Below are 22,088 nucleotides of genomic sequence, written 5' to 3'. Positions count from 1 at the left end.
TGCCTGAAGTACTGAAGGGGAAGACAAGTTCAGTTGGTTTGTTTTTTTTTGCCGGTGTTTAATTTATTCTGTGTTGTTTGTTGGGGATCAGTCAAAGCTCACAGTGAGAATGGCTTCTACCTGGAAGAGAGTGTACCACATCACAGCATTCAGCTGGTACGCTTTTATTGTAATGAACCTCATCACGAAGGACGGAGAGGATTTACCAGCAGGAATCTTTGTGTATGGCGGACCTTGGAAGTACCTCACGTTTCTGAATTTGGTGGGTACATTACTTGTATTAATATCTGTGGAGATGTAAGGATAATTGAAAATAATGTTTCTTGTAATATTTCAGTTACTACAAATGGTATTCTTTGGACTGGCGGCAGTGAATGATTTCCAACTAGGTAAAAGGGCAGAAAGTAGTCTGAGCAGAGGTAAAGACTTCCTCTTCTCTGTCTTTGCCTTCCCTGTGGGCATGGTGAGAACCCCATGTTGGAAAATATTACACTGTTATCCCAAAATAATTTGCTGTGTTTTGCCTTAACTCTCTGTTCTCCGCTTTTTGTTTAGTTTGTTGTCCTGCTTTTCTGGACGATCTTTGCCTATGACAGAGAATTGGTCTACCCAGCTTCCATTGACACCTTCTTCCCTCCCTGGATAAACCACGCCATGGTGGGTCAATTTATTCACTTATTATTTTGCATTATTTGTGTTTTGGCAAACTTAATCATCCTGATTCTCCTATAATAGAGCAATACTCGTATTGCCTGCTTCACTTTTGTTCTCAGCACACGTTAGTCCTTCCTGTTTGTCTTGGAGAAGTGCTGGTGCAACCTCACACCTACCCACAGACCAAACATGCGCTGGCAGCGTTGGGAGTTGTGGGCTTGTCTTATTTAGCTTGGTAAGTGCTGAGTCAGCAGCAGATTCTTGACAAATCTTTAATACGGCTTATAGTAAAATCAAAGCATTTTAAATCCCTCTTGATTTGATAGCCATGATTTGAAGCTGAATGAATCTGAAGCAAAGCCGAGTCTAAATGGGTCCACGTTGCTTATTTAACCTGTCTTGACAAGTCTAGAGCAGCAGTGTGCTCCAGTCCACGACGCAAACAGCTTTGGACTCAAAGCTTCTTTTGAACCATTAATAGCTCTGAAATACTGTAATGCCGCAGCTGCTCATGTGTTTGAGAGTACAAACCATAAACATACTGTATGTTGTGTACAAAGATCTTTTATTATGCTGCTGTTTTACTGTTACAAACAGCGTCATCAGTGGTAATAAGTAGAAAGTGTGCCAGTAAATGTTTGCATTTCATATGTTTGAGACAAGACAGAGCAAGTGGATCAGATGCATACTAATGATCCTGAAAACAGTTGTTTTTTTTTCTCCTCTAAATGTGTTTCTGCAGGATTGTATGGGTGTACTTGTCAGTTGGGATTTGGGTGTATCCCCTTCTTGGGCGTTTCACGACTGCTGGTCTGACGGGCTTCTTCTTCTTTAACATGTCTGTGGTGACCTTGCTCTTCCTGCTAGGGGATAAGCTCAACAGCCACGTCTGGAGTAAGTTCAAGTTTAACCACTGCAGAACACACAGGATCTCATGACACATTTTTCTATTATCTGTCTCTTTTTTTTGTCTCCTCTCTCCAGGTAAGAACAAGAACAAAATGAAAGCAAAGTAGCAACGGTCATTTTTTAAAATGAGACTCTTTTCAAAGAATCAACGCAGTCTTCCCTCTACAGAAAACTAGTTTAAGTGGTAAAACGCACTCTTTTCCTCATAATCACTGGATTATGACTGGGACTATATTCTTCTCCACTTGTGCTACTGTTACATTAGATTCGCATTTCAGCTAAATGCTAAACAGTTGCATTATTTATTTACTTACAATTGTATCCAGAGTAGCTGCTGTTCAACAAAAGTTACAAGGGTCAACAATTTCCTGTACAAAAACTGCCTTCTACAGTCAACACTTACAGTATAACTCTGATATATATATATATTACAATACATTTCATTTAGCTGACGCTTTTATCCAAAGCGACTTGCATTTCAACCATGAGGGTACAAATTCAGAACAACAACAATTAAGAAAGTACAATTTTCTTCAAGATATATCATATATATACTATATATATATGCTATGGTTTAAAGGGGTATTTAATATTGCAAAACACAAGTATGTGTGAAACATCAATGCAAGCATAATAAAGTTAGTTCTGTTCACAACAGCATCATTAGATTAAATACTTTCTGGATTATTTTTTTATTTAAGATGTGGATGTTGAATATATCACAGACTTTTTGTATCCACAAACTAACTGATTTCAAATACTTACAATAAACAGCACGGTCATGAATTGCACAAGCAACATTAAATCAGTCCAGGTGTAACATTATTACATTCATCTTTGACACTGCTGAGTTATTCCTATATTTTCCGTCTGATCATGGAACATCTTGAGATGTTGAAAAAACAACTTGTAATCCAAAACACGATGCTGAACAGCCTTGATTTGATGCCATCACACATCCTCGGAGACCTCCATGTGCAGCTGTGTTTGTGTCTATTAGTCACTTTAGATGAGCTGTTTTGGGTTTTCTTTTCCAAAAGAGATCAACTACCTTGCAGGTCTCTGTAGCCTTTAAGATGTTGGAGGTAGTTCGGATCTGCGTCCACCAATCCAGCTGAGAGGATCTTTGCCAGTAAATCCACATCTTCTTCAGTCAGATCCTTCTGTGGAAGAGATGTGCGTCAATTTAATAAATTGATTAATCAAAATTATTACTAATAATCACAGTGCTAGCTGCTCACCTTCTTGTTTGCTGAGGAATCAGGAAGCTGGAACTTTGAAGGTTTATTTCCCTGTTAGTGATAAAGATCATTTCAGAGTCACACTTTGTTTTCTTGTTCCTCTCACTGGCCACTACCTCCAACACCTGCAGCCTTTCCGTCTCTTAAAAAGGAACACCATAAATTGTTTACTCACCTCTTTGAGTCCTTTTGAAAAGCACATTATGATGAAGAGGATGCCAACAACGACCTGAAAGCGTAGAGAAAAAAAACCCCACCATAAATCAAAGTCCTTAATGGATTAAAAACTGATATTGGTGCTTTCTCACAGATAAAAGAAATACAAAATAGCATTAAAAAAAAGTTCTTTACTTACTCCCAGCAAGTCCAACATGTGTGCTTCTCTTGGTTCTGCCCTGCTTGTGCTTTGATTTGTAACCTAATGTGGACTAAATATGTCCCTCCTGCTCTGAGACATCACACCACAGTGCGTAAGTCATGATGTGAAACACCCAGGCAGAACCAGCACGACAGGACGCACAGCATTTTCAAGGAGCAACGAGTGTTGCACCTGACAGAAGTTGATCACGAGACAAATGTGCTGCTACGTCAATGTCTGAGTTGTTGCTCAAAGAGGGTCATCACTGCTTTTCAGACGCAGTTTGCTCATCAGAATTATTCTGCTGCACCGTCACCTGCAAACAATAAGAGAAGACAAAGAGTGACGACGGGCCTGTGATGTGTGGCTTTGCATTGAGAAATACTTGGAAAAAGTCAAATTAATAAGCCACCATTTACACCTGATGGATTTTTAAAGTGTGTTCATGAAGTTGGCAAGAATCTGAGCACTTAGAAATAATGTGTTACGGTTAGAATGATTCATGTTGGATTACAAAGGACTGTTTACAGTATCACTAAGACAGTATCAACTTGTGTTACTCATGTGGGGGACATAATTCTGTCTCTACTAACTCACATTATGAGGACTCACCTCCTTTCTGGGGACAAAAATCAAGTGTGTGTGTGTGTGTGTGCTTTTCAAATGTGAGCAGATTTTATGATGCACAATTGGCTGAACGTTAAGTACATAAATTCACTCCTAAATTACTTGCGTAAAGCTCTTTTAGTATTTTAAACTTTTATTTTCTGTCACTTTGTACTTCCATTCTGCTGCATTTACCTGACACCTGCAATAACTTTAAAAAAAAAGTGAAAATAAGATTATAAAATAGAATAAATGTATGATTTAACCTGTTGTCATTGTCTACCAAACTGTATAAAAACTATGTCAATGTAGCTCCACATACAATTGATTGTTTGTTGATATGCGCTGAACAACTTTGCTCCATTTCATGAAAATAATCTACAATGACTGATTACATGCCCGCAGTCCTGACCGCTTTCGTTATGAAATCCTTTCAAATGTGATCAAAAGGGAGATACTGGTTCTTTGTGAGCTTTTCTTATCTGCTTTTAACATCCTAGAGCTTCACTCACCCGGTTTGACATCCAGTTTTATATCCAGTTTTATTGGTTGCATGTTGAATTTCTCACTGTGACACAATGCACAGGGATGAAATGTCCAATATTTCCAGACTGGAGTCAGGAAGCCTTTTTAGTGACAAAAACCGAAGACATTTTTTTATTGATTTTGTTATCACCATCCCACCTCTGACAAAATGTGATAAATGGCCAGGTGGTGAAATAAGGTACAAATCAATAAACTAATCTTTGACAGTAACATCGACATATTACACCAGAAATCTCCGAAGTGTAGTTTGTGTTTGATGAAGTTTGATGTTGACAGGACGCTGATCTCATAGTTTTATGGATCTTTTATTGAATCGGTCCCAACATGTCTGTTACCTGTTGGAGTTCTTCTCCTAATGTCCCCATTCAGAGTTTCAGGTTTTACCTTCACGTTCGACACTAAGAAATACAAAGTCTTTCCCTTCGCCTCCACCATCTCTTTACTTGACTGATGTTTCTCTGAAGCTTACAACTTATATGTGGTATTTGTGGTTTCATTGTTTTATCATTCCTCAAACTTTTTAGTACAATACGGCAAACAAAGACAAGGAAGAGGGGGAAAAAGTAAAATAAATAATACAGTTTATATTGCCAGTGTTTATGCTTTTGTGTTTTTATTTTGTGTTACACTGCTGCAAAACCAATTGGGAACCACTAAAGTATCTGACTGACTGATTGACCATGACCTGTTTAAATATCACCTTGCTTCTTGAATATTAAGGCATTGGTATAAACAATGTAATTATACATTTTAAGATTATGTAAGACTCACCTAGGCCATATTTTCAGCATAACAATTACTTTAATTTTCTAAAAGCACTTCTGTACACTTTCCTGTGATGGAGTTTGTTTGTTTGGTTTTGTTTTACTGTTGTATTGCTTTTTTCCTCGAGTTAAATGACAACAAAGCACCTTTTGTACATGATAATGTTACATTATTAGTTTACGTCTCTCACCAACACCAGTATTTATTTTTGACTATAAATTGTATATAAAACATTACATTACATTTCATTTAGCTGACGCTTTTATCCAAAGCGACTTACAATAAGTGCATTTCAACCATGAGGGTACAAATTCAGAACAACAACAAAGATAATAATAGATTCCAACCGATGAGTTCTAGTTCCCTCTAGACTCATTATTGCATACGATGAACAAATTGAATTAGATACATGATTTGGTATTTTAATGGATATATAAAAATATTCGCAATTTTTTTATTATTTTGTATTATAGTACCTCATATCTAACTCTATCTATATATACTCACATGTGGCTGTATATATTACATGTTTTTACATCCGTAACAGTTTTTCTTGTTTATTTAGTAGACATTCACTTTATGTGTTTTAGTAAAGTGGTTGAGGTTATAGGCCACTCTCGCACTTTCACTTTCAAGAACACGCACCGTGCACGTGCATTGCTGATGGGACACGCATGCGCGCGCGTGCGCCCCATCCAGGACGTTACAGATGCTTCGCGACATTTCTTCATCTCCGGGAAGAAAAGCGTCAACAAACATCGCAAAACTTCCGGTTAAGGCCTTTCAAAGTAAAGTTCAGCGCGGTTTCGCGTACACGCTGCTGCACTTAACATCCACGGTGTTCTTCTTTAAATAAGGTTTGTGAGATCACACCGTGTTTAAACAAACCGGATTTCATATCTTGCGCGCTTTTTGTCGCTCCGCTACTAGAAAACAGCTTTTATTTCTAAAATCACTGGAGGATGTTCAGTCCAGCTGACTGGAGGTGTTTCTGAAGCAGACCGGACAGGAGTTGGTCGGTAGGTAGGTATTTACTTTATTAATCCCCGAGGGGACTTTTTTTTTCCGCTACAGCAGCATACAGAAGCAATAAGATAATAATAGAAATAATAGAATAAATAATAGAATAGAATAGAATAATAGAAAAGCAATAAAATAGCAGTAAAAAATATACAATATAAAATGCACAGTGTATACAGTACATTATATATCTATATATGTTATATACAAACAAACCAAGAAACACAGTCTATATATATATATATATACAGTACATTATATATATATATATATTATATACAAACAAGTTGTTGACAGAGTCCGAGAGTGGAGGCATTGGACAGCAGGGGTTTTTGTTTTGTTGTTGTTGTTGTTTTACAACTAGCTGATGTCTTTTAACTTAAAAAAAACAACAAAAAAAGTGAAAATGTTCTGTTTGTTTTTAACAGTCGGTCCTCCCAGCGAGACAAACCCCGGAAGACAAGTAACGGTGTCCGATGTGGCGGGTTTGGTAAGAGTTGCCGTTTGCCTCAACTTACACCAGTCTCTCTCTGAACTTTGTTAAACTAACTGCTTTATCAAAACGGAAAGAGATGACAGATATTGAGATATTTAACTCTGCTGTCACCTATAAACGACTTAAACTCTCAACTGCACGATGAGCCGATTAACGTCAGCTCGTTGACACCATGTCGCTGTAACTCCACCCTCCACCACGCCTTCACTAACTAGTGTTATTATAATTATAACGAGCGTTTTAAACACTTGTAAATGTCGTCGGTGAAGTTGCATCAGTCTTGTTGTCTTCACGGTGACGGGACGTGCACAGACTCGCCAGCTGTCAGAATAAGAGCACTACTTCCGGTTTCCATAACTACAACACATTCGTAATACATTTCAGGACAAGTGCGGCAATTTATTACGTGACGTCATGATAATGATAATTCATTTGAAAGCTCGCGTTTTATTCAAACCAGGTTTAGGACGCGCGCTTTAATTTGGAAATCCAAACCGGAAGTGGTGCTGTTGGGTTTATTTCCGCTAACCTAACGTATTTCACCCACCGCCGTTCCCAACCTAGATTTAACCGGAGCTTACCGGGATAATATGTTGGCGCGTTACCGGGTCGGGCGGGAGTCCGGTGTACCGTCGTGCTGAAGACATGACGTCACCCGACCGTACGCGTCTGTTTTGTGTCTCGGCGGTGTCGTTCAGCCACGCCGTTATTTGGCTGCCTTGCTAGGCTGACAACCAGCTGAAGTGTCCGACTCAAACTATGGAGGACGTGGACGTGAACGCGCTCCGCTGTTAGCCCGAGTGTCTTTTCACAGAGACGTGGAGGATCCCGCTGGCGCGTTTCAGCCAAAAGGGGGAGAGAGAGCGACGATGCTGTGCTGGGGAAATGTTTCCTACGGACAGCTGGGCTTGGGTGGGATCGATGACGAGATCGTGGTCGAGCCGCGGAAATGTGAATTCTTCCACGGGAAGCGAGTGTGTGACGTGGGGTGTGGCCGCAGACACACGGCTTTCCTGCTGGAGGACGGGACGGTGTACACCTGTGGCTGCAACGACCTCGGGCAGCTGGGACACGAGAAGTCCAGGAAGAAACCAGGTTGGTTGGATTTATCTTCTGGTTTTGTAATGACGTCAAAATCGCTCACGATGTAAACACGTGCGCGCGTGTGCGTGTGTGTGTGTGTGTGTGTGTGTGTGTGTGTGTGTGTGTGTGTGTGTGTGTGATCGTCTATCAGAACAGGTCGTGGCCTTGGATGCACAGATCATCGTGGCGTTGTCATGTGGAGAGTCCCACACACATGCCCTGAATGACAAAGGGCAGGTTTTCTCATGGGGTCTGGGTTCAGATGGACAACTGGGCTTAAACAACTTTGAGGAATGTGTTCGAGTGCCTAGGCAAGTTCAACAACTCATTTTTACATATTTACCCATTAACACACACACACACACACAAAATGCACGTTTTCCCCAACGCACTATTTCAAAACGTCCAACCCATCTTACGACTGTCTTAATGAGATTCTTGTGCAGGTCATGTGATTTGTTTGATGCTGTTTTTCTCCCTGTAAACGTGCCAGAAACATCAAGAGTTTGTCAGATGTACAAATCGCTCAGGTAGCCTGTGGTTATTGGCACTCCCATGCACTTTCAAGAGGTGAGGATGGCTTGTACCCACATAATGCACATTTATGGATTCGGTTTATTACGTTTTCCTCACGTTAAGCTGCGTATATTATTCCTGTGTTTTGACGTAGGTGGCCAAGTCTTCTCCTGGGGCCAGAATCGATACGGTCAACTCGGGCTAGGAAAAAGCGGACAAAGCATATCTACGCCGCAGATCATTCAGTCTCTGCAGGGTATTCCTTTTGCTCAGATATCGGCAGGTGGTGCTCACAGCTTTGCCCTCACTCTCTCAGGAGCAGTGTTCGGTTGGGGGCGCAACAAGTTCGGTCAACTAGGTCTCAATGACAGCAATGGTGGGTGTTAGGAATACGAAACTACGTGTGAGCATTCGAGCCCTAAATTAACCTTCTGGAGGTCTTTCGTAGATCGGGGTTTCCCAGCCCTCTTGAAGTCCCTCAGATCGCAAAGAGTGATTTACATCTCCTGTGGAGAAGATCACACTGCAGCACTGACTAAGTTAAGTTATATACTTTCTGCTTGAATTTGCAGAGTTGTGTGTGAAAGATGTTGATGTTGATGTCTGCGGCGTTGTGGTTTGTGATTACTGATGGTGGATTATTATATTTACAGCCTGGGTCTTATTTTTGCACTTTTGAAATCCTTTTTATTGATTGGCTAGCTTTATCATTGACATGGGGGCATTAGGACTCGTCTTAACACTGATGCAGTTGTGGTCAGAAGTTTACATAAACCAATCATGTACGTAACCACAATGGCCGTATCAGAAAATCCAAAATAGAAAATAACTTGCGTCCCAAATTCTTGTTTTTTTCGATTAAAGATTTATATTAAACAATCATTCTGCTCTAGAGAAAGAAATCACTGAAAGCTCAATATTGTCATGACATTCGTGTACATGAGTAAACTTCAAACTACAACTCTACAATAGACTATAAAGCTTTGGAAATTCAACCAGGATTTAAACGGTTACAGTTGTATTAAGATGTCCAGAGCACTATTTTGGAAATAAAGATTAAAGTGAACAAACAAATGAAGGTGAATGTCTAATCAGCTTTCATGGTAACTGGTCTAAATGCAGAAGATCAGACTACGAGGCAGCCCTTCAAACTTCGCTCTACTGGAAGGTTTAATGTTCTGCGTCACATTTACAGTCGCTATTCATCTCGACATCGCTTTTAATCCTCTCTTGCAAATTATTCTATAACTCCGTAATTAAACTGGTTAATAATATTGTTTTAAGTAGCCCTCAGACATTCAGCTTTAAACGTATTCCAGACGGCATGTAGGATTTCCTATCGGTAAAACCTGGATTGAAAACACTAACGTAAACAGCAAATCTCAATGTTTGTGTTCACCATGTGTTCAGTGGCGTTTGCTAATGTTTTGGCTTTACGCTCTCCAAATGCTTTTGAAGGTCAGAATAACCGCTGCTGCTGATTTTACAGGAAGGAGGCGTGTTTACATTCGGAGCAGGAGGATACGGACAACTTGGGCATAACTCTACAAACCATGAAATCAACCCAAGGAAAGTGTTCGAGCTCATGGGAAATGTAGTCACGCAGATTGCATGTGGAAGGTCAAATTTACTGTTATTTTTTACACATGCATGCATTTTTTTTTTTACCCCCGTGTAATATTTAATAATCGGTATAAATGGATTTCACAAAACAACTAAACATTTTTCAAATGGCTGTGCTATTAAAAGGCAGCACACGCTGGCTTTCACACCCGCCTCTGGAAAGATGGATTCATTTGGGCTCGGAGGTAATGGGCAGCTTGGTACGCGCTTCACTTGCAACAGAAAAAGCCCTGCGCCTGTCAAAGGCCCCTGGGTAGCCTCCAACGCCCCAACAGACACAGGTGAGGCACAAGAAATAAAGCTGCAGTAAGCGCTTTCTGAGGTGGAAACAACGCTATTATATCAGTTTTGGGACCATAAGTAGGAGCAATAGTTAAATTACAACGGGTCATTGGATATCATATAATTTCCAACATAATACTTGATGGAGCTTTTGCTGTTATACTTTAGTTTGTGTATGCCATTTAATTACATCACAAATGTATGTTTTCCTGCCTTTATGACATTACATTGCAGACCCAGTGCAGAGCTGTTTTGTCAAGAGGATTTATGCCGGAGGAGATCAGAGCTTCGCCCACTATTGTACTGCCAATGTAAGTTTTAATGAAGAGCTTCTTGCATGTTGAGTGCTCGGTCAGGTTGAGTCGTAGGAATTGTATCTCTGTGCATGTCACATTTTTTTTTAAGCGCCATACAAAGACATTTTCAAATTAGCATCATTTATTTCCCAAACAAATTAAAGCAGACTGCGTTTTCCCGATCTGAATGGTAGATGCACGTTGGGGTTGTTTATAATCATGTTGCCGTATGTATAAAGACTTTAAATATTTGTTGTACTGCGCTGGATCAGTATGTTTTGTTGCCTGAAGATGTCCTTTCTCACAGTGGTACTGATCATTTTGTTTTTAGAAGCAACTTTTTCTTTGTGATTCAATTTGGTTGGATTTACAGTAAGTACCAGCTGAAGGATGCAACAAAGTGGACCGGACTTTGTCTTCCTCTTAACTTTTACATACTTTTCTTTATTTAACCTTGACATTTTTCTCGTGGTTGTAGAACCTCCAGGACCTAGAGGACGTGAGCATACATGATCCTCAGAGAAGGATTTGCTCCTTGAAAGGGGACATCATACAAAGATGGTTGAACCACGCACCAGGAAGATTACCGCTAGAAATCTCCAAGTAAAGTCTCCTCAGAAGAACTTTCACATATTGGTGTTACTACTGGTTTTATTCCACTTCAGACATTTATTTTTACAATTGAACAAGTTGCCCTGATTCTAGAAGTTCTTTTATGGATGTGTGGTTGTGAAAAGTAGTCTCCCTATAACTTTCCTTTCATGGTTCCTTTAGTGAGATTGACCTCGTGTTCTCCTCAGCAAGCTGCCTCAATGGATCTTTCCTGTCAACGAGGTAATCGCATGTTAGATCAAATCTATTTTCACCTATAGTCTGATCCAAAAGTCTTATTTTTATTGCTTTTGACTATTTCTTTTTGTTAATGTCAAGGTTTTCTTCCCTGTATTTAAATGTTTTATTCACTCACTATTCAGCCCTTAACTGATACATGTCTAAACAGAGAAAGTCTTACCATTTGCTAGTAACGTCGGAGTATGAGATGTACACTCGGGTCGGGTTTAGCTTGTTTGGTTTCTTTTTTTACATTCTTTGTAATTACCTTTTTCTACGATTTTGAAATCCGTGTAATTTTTTTTTATAACAGCTGTGCATTACACCAAACCTCTGGGGACTTTATGAAGTTTAGCCTTTGTTGACGCTGTTGGAGAGATGTTGATTCAACTCTGGTTCGGAGATGTTATCAGCGGTGGTGTTTTTATGACTTTCTGCTCCCTGGGTGATCTCACATTAAGTGTCTTGTTTCTTTTACGCAGTCATCCAGGCCACTACAGTACCAGCAGCAAATGTTCAGGGGTGGACATGAACATGGCTCGCCTACTGTTCCACAGAATAATCCAACAAGATCACCCCGAGATCGCTCAGCAGGTCAGTGGCCACAAAAATGACATTTACATGTATTATGTTGCTGCTTTCTCACTAGTTTACTGCAACAATTATACAGAGGTTTACTAATGTGATTTATTGTTTGCTGTAAACATACATAACAGAAGTCTGCACATGTTCCTCTTGCTGTGGGAGCGCGTATTATTTCTAGGTGAAAAAGTAGCATTGTGTTGATTAGTGCCTACTCTGACATAAATTCTCAATTAATACTCCAAGCCACATTCATCTTCATGCCACTTGTTTTAGGGAACTTGATTTTTTTTTTCCTTAATGTCTTATTGGCTTTGATAAATTCCATAAAATTTTAATCCAAAAAAAAAAATCCGGTTTTACTAATCTTCATCGTCTTTCTGAACTGGGCTCACCTGATCTCCACTGCTGTCCTTTGGCTTTCATATAATTGTGATTGGCTGCGCAGTGGGATTTAATTTAAATTTGGATGTCGTGTGATTGTCTTCAGTGATAGATTACGACTGTTCCAGCCTCTGCCATTTTTAGCACCTTGTCCCACCTCCATGTTGTTTCACCTCACACCTTACCAACACACTGCTTATGAAACAAGCTACTGGTGAGAAGCACTTACAGATTATTACATTAATCATAACACACCCGTGTGCTTCCCTCTGTCTGCCTCAGATTGCTGCCAGTCTGGAGAAGCACCTGATTCCCAGGCTAACCAGCTCTCCTCCAGACATCGAAGCTCTGCGACTGTACCTCACACTCCCAGAATGCCCTCTGTTCACTGACCGAAACAACTACGTGACCATCACTATCCCGTTTGCCAAATGTCTTCTCAGCCTGAAAGAGGCTCCATTGAAGGTGCTCGGTAAGATGACGTTTCTCTACGCTTTATGCCTCACAGTTTCATTTATCTGATTGTTGATAATCACCTCTTTTGTTACGGTCTTGTATTCAGGAAACTGGTGGTCTACGTTTGAGCCCCCAGTCTTCCAGCGGTTGGTTGAGATGTACAAGGAAGTGGTGGTGTATCTGCTTCAGATGCACAAGGTGGGCATTCCTTCAGTGGAGCAGAGAATTTTCACCTGTTTCCTGGACACATCGCTCCGACTCCTGGAGATCCTGCACACGGTGAGAAATGAAACAAACAATCCATGGATTTGTGTTACAAGTTCCAACGGTACATAATAACCTCAAAGGATTGTTGTTGAAACCCATTTTCTGTCGCTGCAGGTGAGTGAGAGAGCAGGACACATCATTCAGTATGATAAGTTCTACATTCACGAGTTGGACGACCTGATAGACATCAGAAATGACTACGTCACGTGGATTCAGAGGCAGATGTACCCATTGGTGAGTCTGCTGTGGGATTCACTTCACTGTCTGTGTTTAGGCTCCGATATGAACCATTTGTTTCTGCCTCTTTACCCTCAGGGTCCCGACGGTGTGGTGACTCTGTGCAGGTATCCGTTTGTATTTGATGCCCAAGCAAAGACCACACTGCTTCAAACTGATGCCGTCATACAAATGCAGGTAATATATATATAAATAAAGTTAATCAATTCATGAAGGTTTCTTTTCCTATTTATTGCTTTTTCCACCAATCAACCGGTGTCACAGTGTAAAGGCTCATTCTTGCTTTCCAGGTCCGTGTGACATACATTTTCGTCATCTCTCAAGTTTTCGAGAGTCCGCAAGATGTAGATTTCTGTGCCCAGCGTAACGTGTGTGAGGCCACAGAGTGTGCACATGCACTAGGAAAACAAAATGGATGTTTATTTTCTCAGGAGTTTTGAGGAGAGGCTTGATTTTATTTCGTCATTTAAAGAGTACAATGACACACAGATGGTGTTAAACTTCTGGCGAAAGCACTCTCCATGAGCACCATCACTCTCGTGACCGTAGGCCTCCACATCCACCACGATGAGGGGAGAATGTGCATCACATACGGCCCGGAAACAATGGAGTCGCTGCTGCACTTTGGAGGTGCTTTGATTGATGGCGCCTAAATGCAGTGGAAAGTTCCAAATTCTCCAGGAATCTTGCATTACGTCCACCCGCCGTGCTCGGGACGGGTAGGCGTCAAACACTGTGTAATGTCAAAGTCTGTATCAGTCAGCGAACGCAGAAACCAAAGCCTTAAAGGAGTTTCATCTACAGAAGTGTAGTCAAGTGATTAGGGACCATGGTAACTGCATTATTTTTTCCCTCTGAAGTATTCCACCATTAACTGGACTCCTGTTATATCAATAGATGGCAGTGGATCAGGCGCAGATGCAAAACTTCAGCTCCATGTTCCTGCCAGCCGTGGAGTCTGTCAACCCGTGCCTCATCCTCATCGTTCGGAGGGAAAATATTGTTGGAGACACCGTGGAAGTCCTCAGGAAGTCCAAGAACGTTGACTACAAGAAACCACTGAAGGTATACACGGTTAAAATCAATAGTTAAACATGAAAGAGTCAAACCTCTGACGTGTACGTGAAAGAAGTCGCTAACAGTGACGAACCCGCAGGACGTGATCGTGTGCAGCTCTCAAGTGTTTTAGTGCCTTTGTGTTACAACCCCAAACCTGACTGTCATGTGACGTTCATGGAAGGTGATCTTTGTGGGAGAAGAGGCCGTCGATGCAGGAGGCGTGAGAAAGGAGTTCTTCCTCCTGATCATGAAAGAGCTGCTGGACCCCAAATACGGGATGTTTCGATACCACGAGGAGTCGAGGCTCATCTGGTTTTCAAACAAGGTACTTCCTTCTCAATCCGCCTTCGTAGACTCGTGCTATTGAAACCAGCCACAACAATGAGGACAATGAAGTGGTTGTAAAATTAACTGTTCACGTTAAATCAGGTCTGAATGTGACCCATGAGAACCCGCCCTTCATAAACGCTTTGACAACCACCGACTGTCCGTTGCAGACCTTCGAGGACATCGACTTGTTCAACCTCATCGGGGTCATCTGTGGTCTGGCTATCTACAATCTCACGATAGTGGAGCTCAACTTTCCCGTGGCCCTCTACAAGAAGCTTCTGAAGAGGAAGCCGACACTCGATGACCTGAAAGAGCTGATGCCAGATGTAGGAAGGTCAGATCAAGGAACAGTCCCGAGGTTTTCGTTTAACATGTTTAAGAATGGTCGTTTCCCTCAGCGTTGTCTGAACTACAGCTTAATGCTGCGGAGGGTTCTTTGAGAGGTTGAGGCTCAACAAATGTCTAAAGATAATACAAAACAATCTGTCCTCTTATATCAGGAGTCTGCAGCAGTTATTAGACTACACAGAGGATGACCTGGAGGAAATCTTCTGCTTGAATTTCACAGTGAGATGATTGTCAATCAACAATTTCTGTAATTTTATCTAACGATCATCTGAGCGAAATCCAAACCATGTTTGTTTTTTCAGATCACAGAGGAGAACTATGGTGCCACAGAGGTCTTAGAACTGGTACCTTGTGGTGAAGACATCAATGTCAACAAATCAAACAGGTAAAATGGTCTCGGTTAACTTCCCATTTGCAGATGTTGTTTAAAGGAATAGTTTGACATTTCAGAAACGAGAGGATGAATACCACTTTCTAGCCTACAAGTGCTTAGCTTAGCATAAAGACCGGAGAAAATGGGGAGGCTAGCCTGACTGTCCAAAGTTTTCAGAGTTCACCTACCAGCATCTCTGAAGCTCTGTACTTGTAAAGAGATGTGTGGTTTGCTTCACCTGGTCAACGGATGAAGCATGAAAACAACTTGTTGAACTAATCCTTAAAGTCTCTGTTTCAGTGTTCTGAACCCTTGATGTGGAAATTGTTTTCACTCATCCTGAAAAACGTCTTTATTGTCCGCTTAACTCGAATGTATTTGACATGTTATTTTTATATTCATGACTTCTTTCCCCCTCCAGGCAGGACTTTGTCAGCGCCTACGTGGACTACGTTTTCAACACATCAGTGGGCCCGCTGTTCGAGTGCTTCTATGCAGGCTTCCACAAGGTGTGCGGTGGAAAAGTGTTGGAGCTGTTTCAGCCAAACGAACTGCAAGCGATGGTCATTGGCAACACCAACTACGACTGGACGGAGCTGGAGAAGGTCTTGTTTTGTGATTAATGAAAACGAGTCGTCTCACCAACTCGTCAGCCTAATAGGTCGTAAGATGAAATGTAAAACTTCTTGTTTGTACCCCTCAGAGTACTGAATACAAAAGGGACTACTGGGCGGACCATCCCACCATCAGGCTCTTCTGGGACGTGTTCCACAGTCTCCCGTTGGAGAAGAAGAAACAGTTTCTCTGTAAGTGCTGCCAAACACGCATGATGTACGAGGTGCAATCAAAACGTTCTGAGACTGTTTCTGTTGTGCGCAAATGGAGAAATAACTTTCGTGAGTATGAATTCAAAGTTTTGTCATTTGATAAACATCTGCACTTGTGTTGCACCTGTTTTTGATCACTGCTCTAGTTCCAGGTCTGTGGTGAAATCACAAATACACACTTTCCAGAGAGCACACATCACACTTTGTGTCAATCTGCAACAGAGACCCTTGAAATGCTTCAGAAAGCCCACAGTAATGAAGACGTGGGCCGGTTAGGTGTCCCGAGTGTCATTAATGTGTCACGAGGGGCAGATCGTCGTTGTTGAAGACCAGGTCAGGTCAGGAGTGCGACCGGGTGGGTTTTCTTTGACATTCACGGGGTTGTGCATCGTGAATTCTTCCCCGACGGTCAGACTGTCAACATTTAGTTCTGCTGTGATGTTCTGAGAGAAAACGCCCTGAACTTGATGGCACTAGGGTTGTCCAACATGACAGCGGGCCTGCTGTTTTTGGGGGGTATTTTTCCTCACCCCTAACAAACCCATCATCGCTTCCCACCACACGTCCTTGCTGGATTTGGCTCTGTGCAACTTCCTTCTTTCCCTCATTTGAAGCTTAAGATGAAAGATTGGCGTTTTGACACGTGGGAGGAAATCCAGGACAAATGTCAGATGGTGTCTGACGTGCCAACAGAACAGGACTTCCAGGGATTGTTTGAAGCAAGGCGGGCGTGCTGGGAGGGGTGTACTGCTGCAGATGGGGATTACTTTTAAGCCAGATTTAAATCCGGTAGTCTTTGGTTGTTAAAGGTTCAGTGTCGGAACCTTTTGATCGCACCTTGTATGTAAGTTTACCAGAACGGTTTGTTGTTTCAGGAAGATGAATTTACATGTTTTGTGTTGCGCTGATAGACTGAAACTACATCTCTCGTCCCTGCAGTGTTCCTCACAGGAAGCGACCGCATACCCATCCTGGGCATGAAAAACCTGAAACTGGTGATCCAGCCTACCGGCGGCGGCGAGCATTACTTACCCGTCGCCCACACCTGCTTCAACCTGCTCGACCTGCCCAAGTACACCAGTCGAGAAACACTCCGTGAGAAGCTCTTACAGGCAATAGATCACAATCAGGGCTTTAATCTTGCCTGATCGTACTCAGAGATGCCTCGAACTCCGTGTTTAGACTGTTGATGGCAGCCACGTTCCCAAATGTTTTGTTTTGCAGACTTCTCAGTCTGAACTCTGCTGTAAGAACTGAACACTGGTTGGGAAGAGGAGGCCACACGACAATAGAAAAGATCGAGATGGATGTCTAGACTTCCACGTTCATGTTGATTTTCCAGCTTTTTTCTTGCCGTCACAGTATTATTACAAGCCGATTCACATTTGATATTGCTCTTGTAGATACGCTTTTATTCATGTTTGGATATGACAAGTATGATGAAGCAAACTACTGGTATATTCAGTACAGGGGCTTGCATAGACCACTCCTCTAAGATACAGTGAAAGGCAGACGCACTACCTTTGCGAAGCTTATAATCTACTGCAACGTAATAGTGAGATGTTTGTTATGTTTATACTAGTTGACAAATTGATCAAACGCCTCGAAATATGATGCAATCCCAACACTGATTTAAATCTGACAGGGTTTCAACAGAACCGCAACATTTTAAGCTGCACTCTGGCAGTCGTCTCTGCGTGGCGACGTCACGCTGTATTTTACTGGAGTTAACGATGTTGTGTCCCACCCTCTGGCCATTCAATGTACAACTCTAAACCATGTAAACCAACTCTCTTTACGTTTGACAGACTTTCTGTTGAGACCTTCGACTGAGAGCAGTGTGAAGCGTTTGCTTTGGATGCCGAGTGGATTTTCTTGGCTGTATGCCTTAAAACAATCCACAAATTAAAAACAAAGTACAGCCATTTAAATAAATGCTACTTTGAGGGTGAAGTGCCGTCCTGTCGTGTTACTCTTTTTAAATACAATCTTCTGAATGTTTAATCGTTAGTTACATTAGATTTGTTTTTGTTTTGACATTTTCCCCTCAGGAATTATGGCTAAAGGTAATTTTAACGTGAATGATTTAAAGCGTCAGTGCAGAACTTTTGTCTTCCCCTTCTGCGAGTGAGAAGAATTACAAAAACACTGTCGACACATTCTTACGTTTTAGGCTTTGACGTCATCTTCTCCACGGAGTGTGATCCAATCAGTATGGAAATATGTGGAAAGTCTAGAAGAGACGATAAGGCGTCTGCCCACAGAGCATACCCAGTATGCAGTGCGGAAATATCTCACAAGACAAGAGATGTAAAAACTTTGTATTCTGTGAAATACAGATATACTGTGTCTCAAATCACATACTTCCATACGTGTACCTTAATTGTGCAGTTCTTGAATTTCAACGCTGTAATGTCATCTCAACTCGCACACTGCTGTTCTGCACTCACCAGAAATGACCATAACATCACCCGTCGACATATCTGCCGGCTTTCTGTTATTTTAACTTATAATGAACGTGTTTTCTTGTCCTCTGTTTAACACACACAATAAACTTACTGATGGCTTCTGTCCAACAACAGTAAAATGGTACTTAGTAAAAACACGTACATTATTGGAAGAGCAGTGGTGACGCTGTAGGTTAAAACTAGATTGGTGGTCCCTCCCTTTATGCTACATTACCATGACGACGACTGGCCATGACCCATCTGGGTACTTCTTGTGCACCACACGTTTTCCATATACTGGACAGTATGAACATATTTATGCACCCAAAAAGTGCAAGTACGCAATTTGAGACAAAGCCATCATCTCTGAAGCCGGATGTTGATCTGTACACTCGTTAAAAACCCAACAAATTTCAATAAACACAACTGGGGTTTACATTTTAATGATAAACTGTACATGTTAAATGAATTACGTGGCCACGGAGGAGGCGAACACACGTCTGTCGTGGGCCGGTCTGTACAGAGCTTTCAGTGTCTTGGTTTCAGTGGGGTAGCTCGTGGTGGATCAGCTTGTAGTGGGAACCGCAGGACGGGCAGCGCTGGGCGTCGCCCTCGTGAAGCCAGAACCAGACGATAGCAGTGTTGTCTTCCTCACCTGCAGAGAGTTAAAACTCTATGGGCGACCTGGTTTGACACCTACACGATCATACAGATCTTAGTTTTGAACAAACGTCACTTACAAATGCAGCCCACCAGCCTCTTGGATCCAATGCACGGCACAATGTGAGGGTCTTCCTTGGTGCCAGCGTACGATTTGGGCTTCAGGATACTGTAGGGATCCTGTCATGTGAAAGAGTCAGTACATGTGCAGCTTGTACAGTATACTCGTGTGCACCGTGGCCTACCTTCCCCTGTTTGAAGGCCTGCAGGGCACGTCGCTCCAGTCCAGTGGCCTGTTCCTCATCTGTTGGGATTCCTGAAAGAGTTTTTTTTTTTTTTTTTTTTTTAAACAAAGATTAAAGATAAAAGATAAATTGGAAATCACATTCAGTTAGTCTGTCTTGACTAACGCTGTGCACATTACAGTGGGACTGTCAGTGCCAGTAAAAATGCACTGGCACTCCTACAAGAACATATTTTTGTCCCCCATCAGGACGCTGGCATCAACCCAACAGAGCCTGCCAGAGGGGGTGGGTCTGTCGGAGGCCTTTCCACCAGTTAAAGTCCAAATGACCTTCATTTCTTAAATCACACATTTTAGTCCCATTTAAGTGGGACACGGTTCATCTCAAAGCATACAAAGTGACCACGAAGACATTTTATTAGTACAAATAAGTATAAAGTGTTTCTGTCACCTGTAAACAAAACACCAGTGGTAGCTAGAAGACGTTGCACAAAACGTGTGTGTGTAATGACAGAGCATTTGTTTTTGCGACCAAACTGCGCCATATCCTAAAAACACCGCTGTGGTGCTACAGAATGACCCACGCCTGGTGCGCCTCTCTTAACGGTCTGAAGTCCTCACTTCCTCGGTCATAAATACTGACTCTTACCCCTCATGGTCGCCATGGCACGCTGCAGCGGCCGAGCCTCCGCATTGCTCCTCAGGTGCCGCGTTGTTGTCGCACAAGCTCGGAGAAGAAGGCGACCCGCCATGCTGGAGTCTCTTTTGGGTACCGAGAGTGACCTGCCGCGACTCGTCAACGGGACTGAAATGACCCCGAGACGAGCGTCTGAGTGACAGGTGGTCGGGACCAATGAGAGCTGACGTAAGGGCTGCGCTGACCAATGAGAGTGAAGAGAGGGCGGAACTAGTAAACAGGTGGGAGATGGTGGTAAATATCCAATTCAGGATGATCACTGACGACGTGCCTCTCATACTTCATGATGTTTTTATGGTGTCCTACATAGACATCGCATGTTAAAGATGATAAAGGAAGGATACATTTTCGTACTTTCTATATACTGTTCCCTCGTACAATTTCTAACAATTAATGAGGTGTATTGTTAGTAGGTTACAATAAAACTGCACTGAAGGACTTGGTTAAATGTCCTTTCACAGACAAATATTTGTGAACATTTAATATAAATGCATAAATATACAGTCAAATAATCATGAATAAAATCAACTGATTAAATGATAAACTTTCAGACTCAAATATCTGCTTGAGATCTAGAGACTGTAAAGGCCAAAGCACGTGATTCCATCTTTGTTTTGTTTTTTTACCTGATAATGAGATAATTAAGGTGATTACACAAACTGTCTGATATGTAACTATAGCAACCAAATTAAATGGCCTGACATAATATTTGAATGAGTCTTTAAAACTTTACAAACTTCTTCAGAAAAACCTTCACACGCATCCTGAGGAATAAACAATCCCAGTGCTGTCTTAGTTTTAAAGTGTTGACTAATGGCTTCATTACAGATCAGTGATAATGTATAATACAGGCCGACATGAGTGAAGCAGCAGTGATGGTGTGACTGGTGTCGTTGCTCCTGTCCTCCAGGTGGAGGCGCTGTTGGACCAACATACTGCAGCGGTTTTAATGGAAAAGAGAAGCTCGATAATGAGTGTTGAAGGTGCTGGAAGATGTAAAGTGTTGGTGTTTGATGGTGTGTGTTGTCCCAGTAGTTTGTAGAAGAGTATAAAAGACTGGGTCCCGCTGTATTCCTCAGGCTGCACTACGGCGTCTATTCACAGGCGCGATCCCACTACTGAGCGGCACGGGGGCTTTGACCTGCTCCGTTTCCGACCTGGACCGGTGCACCCCTCCTTAGACGACCTGGTGGTCCCGGGCTCCCCCAGGAGAACCATATCGATACCGAGCTTAGCGCGGACACCCGATCGGCACAGTCCGCTGCAGCGCAGAGCTCCTGAGCTCCAACGATCCTCCAGCCTCAGCCTCCCGGGGACTTGGATTACAGGCGCGCGCCACCGCACCCGGCGAAGGAGCTCTTCATTCATACCGAGTTTGTGCTTTTATTAATGTGACGTCATGAGGGAGCACGCGCCAGCGGCATCTGGCGACGTAAAGAAATCCTGCAGGTGAAGTGTTGAAGGCTGATCATTGACTGAACAACTTTACAGATTGTTCACAAATAACGTTGAAACTTTATAACGTTGAATCCTGCAGACATCAGTCAGTAACAAGATTGTAAGATGGAACATATTTCAATGTTTTAGGTCCTCAATGAGGCTGTGACACTTACAGTAGGCTATATCACACACATATACTGTTTTAATGCCAGATAGGAGATTTCAATACTTCAACAACATGTAATATTGCAGTATATATGCGTGTGTATATATATATATATGAAGTATACAGAGTCGTCCTTGTGTCTGTCTTCTTGTCTTCTAACTTAAAACCAACCATTTTAAATTGACAGGTTGTTGATAAAAATACTATTATAATGGAAACAAGTCAAAATCTTCCAACGAGGTGTATCAGAGGAGAATCAGGTCTCATCTGCTTTTATTAAAAGATAAAGAACCTCATCAAAAGCAACTCAAGTAACCAAACAATCCTCATACAAGGCCCTCATTA

The 22,088-nt window shown here is 42.0% G+C and overlaps 3 protein-coding genes across 9 annotated transcripts; 2 read left to right on the top strand and 1 right to left on the bottom strand.

The window, feature by feature from the left end:
• The first annotated feature begins 109 nt into the window (after positions 1-109).
• On the top strand, positions 110-1,670 carry LOC138615922 (androgen-dependent TFPI-regulating protein). The gene is made up of 6 exons (XM_069689803.1): positions 110-262; positions 338-463; positions 556-657; positions 774-889; positions 1,397-1,548; positions 1,639-1,670. The coding sequence occupies exons 1-6, from the start codon at positions 110-112 to the stop codon at positions 1,668-1,670; spliced, it is 681 nt and encodes a 226-aa protein (XP_069545904.1).
• A 4,852-nt stretch (positions 1,671-6,522) lies between these two features.
• Positions 6,523-18,042, top strand: herc4 (HECT and RLD domain containing E3 ubiquitin protein ligase 4). Of its 7 annotated transcripts, none has more exons than XM_069689991.1 (23): positions 6,523-6,589; positions 7,410-7,690; positions 7,830-7,989; positions 8,172-8,248; positions 8,349-8,570; positions 8,643-8,738; positions 9,688-9,814; positions 9,944-10,098; positions 10,334-10,410; positions 10,874-10,998; positions 11,170-11,229; positions 11,709-11,820; positions 12,475-12,664; positions 12,755-12,927; positions 13,030-13,329; positions 14,050-14,217; positions 14,393-14,536; positions 14,709-14,875; positions 15,042-15,108; positions 15,192-15,274; positions 15,684-15,867; positions 15,966-16,068; positions 17,029-18,042. In XM_069689991.1, the coding sequence occupies exons 2-23, from the start codon at positions 7,465-7,467 to the stop codon at positions 17,235-17,237; spliced, it is 3,225 nt and encodes a 1,074-aa protein (XP_069546092.1). In that variant the 5' UTR covers positions 6,523-6,589; positions 7,410-7,464; the 3' UTR covers positions 17,238-18,042. The 7 variants fall into 7 exon arrangements, with proteins under 7 accessions (XP_069546092.1, XP_069546093.1, XP_069546096.1 ...); XM_069689992.1 differs by having other exon boundaries at positions 6,528-6,589; positions 7,835-7,989; XM_069689993.1 differs by lacking the exon at positions 6,523-6,589 and having other exon boundaries at positions 6,641-7,690; positions 13,030-13,149; positions 13,231-13,329.
• Positions 18,043-18,963: 921 nt separating this feature from the next.
• cox5b2 (cytochrome c oxidase subunit 5B2) lies at positions 18,964-21,071 on the bottom strand. The gene is made up of 5 exons (XM_069689997.1): positions 20,987-21,071; positions 20,090-20,317; positions 19,442-19,512; positions 19,277-19,376; positions 18,964-19,191 (listed from the first exon to the last, which is right to left on the bottom strand). The coding sequence occupies exons 1-5, from the start codon at positions 21,069-21,071 to the stop codon at positions 19,079-19,081; spliced, it is 597 nt and encodes a 198-aa protein (XP_069546098.1). The 3' UTR covers positions 18,964-19,078.
• Positions 21,072-22,088: the final 1,017 nt, after the last annotated feature.

This window comes from Brachyistius frenatus, unplaced genomic scaffold, assembly GCF_029030835.1.
Source record: "Brachyistius frenatus isolate BFR_SWC_R1_liver_20210118 unplaced genomic scaffold, ASM2903083v1 Contig_8, whole genome shotgun sequence".
Lineage (NCBI taxonomy): Eukaryota > Metazoa > Chordata > Actinopteri > Embiotocidae > Brachyistius > Brachyistius frenatus.
This window is presented reverse-complemented; position numbering and strand designations above follow the sequence as displayed.

Coding starts and splice junctions, on each gene's coding strand:
- cox5b2 (XM_069689997.1), bottom strand. CDS start 21,071: ATGTTGGTCCAACAGCGCCTCCACCTGGAGGACAGGAGCAACGACACC. Junction 19,513..20,089: donor TGCCATGGCGACCATGAGGG/GTAAGAGTCAGT, acceptor AAACTCTTTCAG/GAATCCCAACAGATGAGGAA. Junction 19,192..19,276: donor GAGGCTGGTGGGCTGCATTT/GTAAGTGACGTT, acceptor AACTCTCTGCAG/GTGAGGAAGACAACACTGCT.
- herc4 (XM_069689991.1), top strand. CDS start 7,465: ATGCTGTGCTGGGGAAATGTTTCCTACGGACAGCTGGGCTTGGGTGGG. Junction 7,691..7,829: donor GAAGTCCAGGAAGAAACCAG/GTTGGTTGGATT, acceptor ATCGTCTATCAG/AACAGGTCGTGGCCTTGGAT. Junction 13,330..14,049: donor ATGCCGTCATACAAATGCAG/GTAATATATATA, acceptor TTATATCAATAG/ATGGCAGTGGATCAGGCGCA.
- LOC138615922 (XM_069689803.1), top strand. CDS start 110: ATGGCTTCTACCTGGAAGAGAGTGTACCACATCACAGCATTCAGCTGG. Junction 464..555: donor TTGCCTTCCCTGTGGGCATG/GTGAGAACCCCA, acceptor CTTTTTGTTTAG/TTTGTTGTCCTGCTTTTCTG. Junction 890..1,396: donor GGCTTGTCTTATTTAGCTTG/GTAAGTGCTGAG, acceptor GTGTTTCTGCAG/GATTGTATGGGTGTACTTGT.